The 8,756-nt window shown below is 44.2% G+C and overlaps 1 protein-coding gene across 1 annotated transcript; it reads left to right on the top strand.

Moving 5' to 3' along the window:
* The first annotated feature begins 2,974 nt into the window (after positions 1 to 2,974).
* Positions 2,975 to 6,163, top strand: CYCS (cytochrome c, somatic). Its single transcript, XM_005902881.3, has 3 exons — positions 2,975 to 3,129; positions 4,849 to 5,025; positions 5,137 to 6,163. The coding sequence occupies exons 2-3, from the start codon at positions 4,857 to 4,859 to the stop codon at positions 5,283 to 5,285; spliced, it is 318 nt and encodes a 105-aa protein (XP_005902943.2). The 5' UTR covers positions 2,975 to 3,129; positions 4,849 to 4,856; the 3' UTR covers positions 5,286 to 6,163.
* The last annotated feature ends 2,593 nt before the right edge of the window (positions 6,164 to 8,756 follow it).

The following is an 8,756-nucleotide window of genomic DNA, read 5'->3' as shown; positions in this document are numbered from 1 at the left end:
GGGATTTCCCAGGCAAGAATACTGGAGTGGGTTGCCATTTCCTTCTTCAGAGGATCTTCCCAACCCAGGAAACCCACAACTTCTCCATTGAAGGAGCCACCAGATGCTGAGCCAGCAGAGATGCTCTTAAAGCCTAAGGCTCTTTCACTTCAGCAACCTTCCACAAGGTGTCTCTAGAGTCAACTTCTCCAATGCATGAAAGTGAAAAGTGAAAGTGAAATCGCTCAGTCATGTCCGACTCCTAGCGATCCCATGGACTGCAGCCGACCAGGCTCCTCCGTCCATGGGATTTTCCAGGCAAGAGTACTGGAGTGGGGTGCCATTGAGGGGGTGGTATTTTACTAGATTTTTTTCTTATCATGAACATTTAAAAAAATATATCACCCATTGTGCTGCTGGAAGGAGAATTCTAAGGCATTTGTTTTATAATAGTTATACCCCTTGGGAGAAGGCAATGGCAACCCACTCCAGTGTTCTTGCCTGGAGAACCCCAGGGACGGAGGAGCCTGGTGGGCTGCCATCTCTGGGGTCGCACAGAGTCGGACACGACTGAAGTGACTTAGCAGCAGCAGCAGCAGTTACACCCCTTACCAGCCACTACAATAGGAAAAGATAGATATACATATATGGAACTGGGCAACTTGTAGAATAGTACTGTTCTCAACTAATTCTCTCTGGTATCTTGAATACATGATAAGCACTATGAATCTCTTTAGAATCTGAATACATGGATATTAAGCACAAATGTTATAGTATCTACTACAGGAACGTGCCAAGTGTTCATTTTTGCTCGTTTGCTTTCTCATTTTCCTACTACTTTCAATGACAAGAGTCTTTATCCCCAATTTCCTTAGGTAAAGGTGTTAAGGACTTCTGATTTTCTATTCTGCCCCTCATGGAAATAAATTTGAAATGTCAATCAATTCACTAGGCCACTTGATGTATTGCTAATTCTGCACGGCCTGCAGTACCAGCACATTGTTGCTACTCCCCATCAGTCAACTGAACAAAAACTAGTAACTTCTGATACCACAAACACATAAGATTTGAATTAGGGCAAATACCTATTTAAGGCCCAAGTATTCCTTGAAGAGATATGGGTGGCAACATTAGGACTTGGCCTCAAACATGGACTGAATTTGCAAGGTGTTAACTGAGCTCGGTTTTTCAAAAACTTGGGTAGCTAGTCAAATGAGCCTACTTCAGTATTACAGTTAAAACACTATCTTGGTCCACTCCAAAAGCCACAAAAGGTCTTGAATATTCAAGTGTTGTGATTTCTTCTCTGTTTTACACACACTTCTGTGGCGGCAGTGTGTGAGATTAAAGACAGGAAAATGGGAAATCAGGACACAGAAAACAATAATCTATTCATATAAGGAGATAGATGATCTGGAGAAGAAATTACAGGACCAGTGGTTTAAGAGGGGTCTGAGGTAATAATCTAGGTTAACTTACTACTATCTATTGCTTGGGGCTTCCCAGATAGCTTAGTGGTAGAGAATCTGCCTGCCAAGAAGGAGGGGTTCAATGAATGGGTAGGGAAGATACCCTGGAGAAGGAAATGGCAACCCACTCCAGTATTCTTGCCTGAGAAATCCCATGGACAGAGATGCCTGGCAGGCTACAGTCCATGTGGTCCCAAAAGAGCCCCACGTACCTGAGCAACTAAACAACAATCTATCGCTTAACTGGAGGGAGGAGGAAGGGTGCTAGAACATTAGCTCCGCCAGAGAAAAAGTCCTCACTGATTTACTCCACCGTCCTAGACAGTGCCTGGCAAATAGTATGTATTCAATAAATACTTGACTAAATGAATACAGCACCGTCTGACAGAATATGGGAAAGGAGGAAAAATTCAAACTCGGGGGCTGAATTTGAAGGACAGGAGTCGAGAAATTTCCCGGTGACAAAACTGGGCATATCTTGAATGAGAGCTTGTGGTGGAGGAAAAGTATGATTATTGGAAGCTGTAGTGATCAAACCTGTTTTTTGTTTGTTTGTTTGGTTGGTTGGTTGGTTTTGGCCTTGCCGTGCAGGCATGTAGGATTTTAGTCCTCCCAATAGGGATCCAACCGCATTCCCGGCGTTGGAAGCGTGGAGTCTTAACTTCTGGACCGCCAGAAGTCCCTTGCATTTCTAACGACTCCAACCACATCAGCTTGCTTGAACATGAGCTTCACCTAGGTTAGATGGAATGCAAATCCTCTATAGAGTTCCAAAGATTCGCTAGGCATGTAAAAATGTTTCTTTCTGGATTCTGGTTGCACACATCCCTTGCTCTTTTTGCACACAAACGCGAGAAGCACATGTAGAAAAGCACGTGGTAAAAAAGAAGCCAGCAGGCGAGGGGCCAGAACTATAATCCAGTCTCTGCCTCAACTGCAGCAGCTGCCCTAGTCTTCAGGGCTCCATCAAGGGACGATTTGGAAGATAACTTAAAATTACAGCGGGCAGGCGAAACAAGAACAAGGTCAGGAGCTCGTGTCCAACTCTTCCTGGTTGCGGGCTATTTCTGTTGGGTGCAGCTCGCGCCAGCGGCGGAAATACGACCGAGTCTGGATAAAAGTCTCCAGCTGAAGGGATGACAGCCAAGAGACCTCTGGTATGTCCAAGTCGATCGTTTCCCTCCGAGCAGACAAAACCTACTGCTCAAAGAGCATTACGTCAACCAGCACGAGACTGGTTACCTTACAAGAAGATAACGCTATCGACCCACCACTCGGCTCCGCTCCACCCTCCCGGACGGCACACGCACGCACACCAAGGCCAGGCCTTCTGACAGCCCCTTCCGGCACAACCCCGGTGTCGTACCTCTAATGGCCTGTCGTAATTGCCAGGAAGGAAAGGCCGGAAAGGAAGGGCACTCAACGCGGTAGCCCCCAAGCATGCTAGTCGGCATGCGCGCGCCCAGAGTCTGCACTCAGCCCTGGAGACCCGAGCCAATGAGGCGCGGTTTCGTCACTGCGTATCCGGTCGCCGGGACGCCCGTCAGGGGACCGGAGGGCGGAGCCAGTTTGGTTGCACCAACACCGGTACTTAGGCACGTACCGGCGTGTCCTTGGGCTTAGAAAGCGGGACATTCGGCTTGTGAGCGGGAGCTTCTCGGTCGCGCACAGAGAAAGAACGGTGAGCGCCAGGCGCGGAGGCCGCAGCAGGCGGGAAACTGAGCCACGAATGCGTGCGCCTGCATAGGGGCCGCGCGGGTGGACTGAGGCCCGCGCGCGGGGGCGAGGGAGCTGGCAGGGAGTGGCGCCCAGCTAGACTGCTCCGGGCCAGAACCGGGTGGGCTACGGCTTGAGACCCCAACTAGGTAGTAGGGTCTGTCAAGGTTCTGAAAACTCGGAGGCGGCTTTGTCGCGATTCTTACGCAGACGCCGGTTCTCCGTTATAGGGACTGCTGATCTGGGGCAGTGGTAGACAAGACTTCCTCCGAGGTGAGGGCGGGAGTGCGGGGATGAAGCGCAGCGCTTCACGTCCTCCTTCCAAAGGAGCAGAAACGATTGCTCCTCCAATAAGTCATTTATTGGCCACCTGTCATTTTCCTCCTTAACCTGCTGAGAAACGTCCGAGGGGGTAGGTTTCATCACAGTCTCCTTGAAACAAGCCTGGATGGATGACCTCGTGGTCACTTCCGGGGATCCCAGAGCTGGATGATGGGGGTCCCTGGGTGACCGCGAAGCCGGCTGCTGACCTCCTACCCACAGCAAAGCAATTTAGAGTGACCTGAGCGGACTGAATCAAGAAAGATTTCCCTTTTTGTAAAAATGTATTTTGTCTTCTGTTTAGAGAGCAGTGGCTTTAAATTGTATGAACAAATAATGAGGCCTTAAAAGTTGGAATTTTGATGGCTTGGATTTAATATCGCAGTTCAACCTAATTGCATTTGTGACTTTGCGTGACCTTGGTGTCATCTTTTGACATGGCTTTGAACTAGATTCCCACTTTGCTTTCCTGACCTCTAACCTTTCATCACTTACGTCAACTGGGAAAAAAATGCACATGAGAATTGTGAGTTAAGTTTTCTTTGGGGCAAAACGATGAGTATGTCCTAGAAGATGAGAAAACTGCTCTGAAGAGGTGGGGGGGGGGATGTCAGTATTGTATGATTTTCATGAATGGGAGTACTGTACAATTCAAACCCACTTTTACCAGAGGTTTGCTGCTGGTCAGCAGGAACAGGTACCACCGTTAAAGATTTTAGTGCTTTTCTAGATAATAAGGAGATGGAAGAATTGGGCTCATAAAATCTTCACCTGGAAAGATCTAGCTGAAGGCCAGTTTTGCCAGTTTACTCAGAGCCCAGAGTGCCTCATTCCTGCTCCACCCTGAAATCCTTTCAGAATGTGTTGAAGTTCAGCGACTGCAGCCACTTGTGCCTTAATCCTTGTATAGGCTGATGGCAAGTGCCAAGTTTTAGTTGGCACTTATACACACAGAGGGGCTTTCCAAGTGGTTCAGTGGTAAAGAATCCAGCTGCCAGTGCAGGAGACGCCAGAGATGTGGGTTCAATCCCTGGGTCAGAAAGCTCCCCTGGAGGAGGAAAAGCCCACCCAATATTCTTGCCTGGAAAATCCCATGGCCAGAGGAACCTGGTGGGCTACAGTCCATGGGGTCATGAAGAATCAGACACACTTAGTGATTGAGCGTGCAGAGATATTCACAGAGGTGTGTTTTTCAAGGAAGTTCTTCCAGATAGTGTTTTTGGTATTAAAGAATCTGTTGCAAGTGAACTAAGTAAGACAAAATTCAACCTGTTATTCAAGTTTGGTGTCAGTGACTGGGGTTGATGATTGGAATCTACTGTATTTGGAGAAAATATTACTAATCTGAATCTTTCATTTTTAGATTTAAAAATGGGTGATGTTGAGAAGGGCAAGAAGATTTTTGTTCAAAAGTGTGCCCAGTGCCATACTGTGGAAAAGGGAGGCAAGCACAAGACTGGGCCAAACCTCCATGGTCTGTTTGGACGAAAGACAGGTCAGGCTCCTGGATTCTCTTACACAGATGCCAATAAGAACAAAGGTAAGAGCGGGAATTGTTAACTAACACAAGCACAAACTGTATGAATGTAACCTATGGTAAACACTGTTTCAGGAGTGTGACACGCTTAACAATATATCCTTCCTTGTTTAGGTATCACCTGGGGAGAGGAGACGCTGATGGAGTACTTGGAGAATCCCAAGAAGTACATCCCTGGAACAAAGATGATCTTTGCTGGCATTAAGAAGAAGGGAGAGAGGGAAGACTTGATAGCTTATCTCAAAAAAGCTACCAATGAGTAATAGTTGGCCACTGCCTTATTTATTATGAATCAGAAGTGTCTCATGACTTTTTATGTGTACCATATTTAAATTGACTCATATACTAGAATTCAGATCATGAACGGCTGATGGAATAATTCTTTTGGACAGTCCTGATTTAAATAAGATTGGTTTGTGGTTAAACGAATATGGTCAGCTTTTTAATTTTGATAGTAATTCCGGTTCAACAAGTACTATCATTTTTCCCATTCTAAAGAGATGATTGAACTTGAATAAGGAATATTAAACTTTTTAGGGAGATGGTGCATTGCTTCTCAAAACCTATAAGAGATTGGTTTTATATTTAGATTTCTATAACTGGTTATATTAATATATTTAAATACTGAAAAGGTGCCTTCACTGTCTCATAAACAGAGGAGGAGTCACATGTGTTTCAAGTTGTGTTCATTAGCCTGTTAAGGCAAGGATTGAAAATACACTGACAAAGTCCACTTTATCTTTTTGGTTTTATAAACTATGCCAATTTAATTAAAATTCTCTATCTAAAATTTAGCCTTTTAATGAAAGGCATTTTAGTGTGGTTTATGTATAGCATCAAATAAAGCGTATTTAGCACCTCACATTCTGTAGATGATCTTTAAGATCAGATGCTTTTTAAATTCCCTGTGACAAGATATGTTAACAAACTTTTCTTGTTAATTCTTCACAAAGTCAGACTAAGTTATAATTCAAGGTTGTCTTAAACAGGAATTCAGAAATGCAACTGTAGAACTACTTGTATATGGTGGTTGGTAATCATGCTTTTGCCAACTCAGCAGGATTAGAGGGGCTATATCATTAGCTCAAATTTGTAAACTGTCTGATATAAGGCTTCAGAATTAAAAAACAAAGTCACAGATCATGATTTTTCTAACTTGATTTAATGGCATACCAAATGGTTGAAAAATACAGTAGCCCAAACAGGCAGCATTATTGCTAGTCATAATAGTAGATCGTGTTTACTTGGTCTTTTAGGACAGCCTGCCCTAGAACAACACCTCAGTCAACCACTCAGTTTCTCTGGCCAGAATGAGCACTGCAACATTTATGCCAAATGTAGAAAGAAGACTTTCTGATCATAGTGTTATAGTATGTACAGCGTATGGTTATAGTTTATGTGCTAAATTATTCATACACAGTTTGTGTCATACATGTTTAGTGTAGTCCCTAGAAATTTTATGGAATGGTGAACTTGAACTAAGCCATAAAGAATACTGAGAGAAATTCTCAGTGTGGGAAATAAGTCTGTACCAGTGGTGAGAGCCATTTTCGTGACAGTAAGGGAACTGGGAGAAGGCCTTGTCAAAAGTGATGGGGATGTTTATTTAGGTCTGTAAGGCCTGATAGAGCACTGTGTAACTTGTGAATCTTATTTTCAGTCATTGGAGAAGTGTGAAAAAGCAAAGAAGATAGTCTGAAAACATGGGCAAAAACAATTTGGGGAAGCAGAAGCCTGCTATAATTCAGGTGGTATCCAGGTCAGTGTAGCAGTTAGCTTCTAAGAGAGTTCTGCACCAGTGTGGGAACACATGGAGACCAGGAAATTGACTGATTTCTGTGCTTCCTAAGTCAACTAAGGCCTGTGTTGGCAGAGAATTGTGTTCTAGGCCAGTTATATTCAATAAGGGCCTCTAGTAATTATAAGTTCCTATAGTTAATTCAGGGCTTCCCTGGTGGCTCAGACAGTAAAACATCTGCCTGCAACGCAGGAGACCCGGATTCAATCCCTGGGTCGTGAAGATCCCCTGGAGAAGGAAATGGTAGCCCATTGCTGTACTTTTGCTGAAGAACTCCATGACCAGAGGAGCCTGGCAGTCCATAGGGTCTCAAGAGTCAGACATGACTGAGCAACTAACACTTTTCAGTGCAGAAGTACACACTGATCTTTGGCTGCATTTCTTTTTGTTCCCCAGACCATTGACATGGTGTTCACATACTCAGAAGTATAATACAAGAAATTAGATTTCCACTTGTTTAGTAACACTTGGATTCCAGGTTGTCTTATTTGGAGATTGAGTTATTTGGAAACTGGTCATAACCCCAGGCTTTCTTGGTTCATTCAGAAAGCTAAACAGGTACGTTCTATTTCTCAAAGGGTAAACATGTCTAGGTTTTTAGAAACTTGACTAGTAATCTTGTTATGTACCATATCTTTCCACACATACATAATGATAAGGCCAGTGTGTGGTAAGTGATGCATCATTGACAGTTTTTCAAAACAGCAAGAGATTAACTTGCTCAAGCTTTGGTTAAGTTGGCTATTTTAGTCATATTAGAGGTCTCAGTATTGGAACTGGAAGAGATCTCAGTCTTTGATTCCAACTGAACAGATGAGAGGTGAGATTAACCTTAACTAGGCTCAGGGAACTATGGAAACTACTCACTTGGTTGAGCTGGGCCCCTAGCAGGACCTAGTAGTCCAACCTTGTAGGTCACTGAGAGGAAGGGAGCTGAGGCATATGGCAGATACCTGTGTTTGGAGAGGGGTAGGCTTGGCCCAGTTCTTTAACACCCCTACACTGAGCTGTGAAGGTTTTTGAGGTATGCTGTGGGCAGGGGCAAGTATCTGGACTGGGACACAGCCTATTCCATTTCCAGAGTGTTGCTTTCTTTCCACATGTTGAAAGTTGTCCTTCCTGGGAGCTTTGAGGGGTGCTGGGCCCAGAGTGGCCAAAATCACATGCTCTTGCCCCACTGATCTGATTACAGAGTCCTCCTAATTAGGGGAGGGGAGAACACCCTGCCTCCTTTTCCAGCCCCTCTGGATTTGCTACCATTTTTCTTGTACTCAACATCTGCCAGTAAATATTGTCTACACTGGAAAAAAAAACTAGATGAGTGACAGCTGAAACCACAACCAAGCTACTCTGACCATAGTTTGGTCTTAGTCTAACTCCATTTTACCAGAAATATAAATGAGCTGCTTCTAGTTTGCTTTTTCTTTATTCATTAGAGTTGTGCCTGTGTTCCACATTGATGCCATTAAATATGTGTATGTAGCTTGAACAGCATCCTCTGAATAACAGCCATTGGACTAGTTAATTTTATTTGTGTTGTAATGAAGAATGGTGGGTTTGGGGAATGGAAAAATTGTGTTCAGCAGAGTTGGGGTTAGTAAGCAGTCCCAAAGCTTTTTGTAAGTAAAACTATTGGCACATGGCCACTATATTCACTTGTCTCATCTAGGGCTGCTTTTGTGCCGCAACATCAGAGTTGAGTAGTTGCAAGAGAGACCGAATGGCCCACAAAGCCCAAAATACTGACTGGTGCTTCACAGGAAAGTTCTTGGCCTCTGGTTTAGAGCTTTGCACAACTGCATTCTTTTGCCATCTGGAGAATAGGAATAATCTCTACTTCATATGCCTTGCTATAAGCATTCACTGAGTGGCATCTGTGAAAACTCTAACTGGTAAGCATTGAAACACTATATCTTCATCAAATTCCCTCAAGTCA

Source organism: Bos mutus, chromosome 4, assembly GCF_027580195.1.
Source record: "Bos mutus isolate GX-2022 chromosome 4, NWIPB_WYAK_1.1, whole genome shotgun sequence".
Taxonomy (NCBI): domain Eukaryota; kingdom Metazoa; phylum Chordata; class Mammalia; order Artiodactyla; family Bovidae; genus Bos; species Bos mutus.
Note: the sequence above shows the minus strand (reverse complement) of the source record. Positions and strands in the feature narration are given on the sequence as shown.

What these genes read in the sequence shown, in the direction of transcription:
- CYCS (XM_005902881.3), top strand. Translation starts at nt 4,857, where the DNA reads ATGGGTGATGTTGAGAAGGGCAAGAAGATTTTTGTTCAAAAGTGTGCC. An exon ending in AGATGCCAATAAGAACAAAG is followed by an intron (nt 5,026 to 5,136) that starts GTAAGAGCGGGA and finishes TTCCTTGTTTAG; the next exon opens with GTATCACCTGGGGAGAGGAG.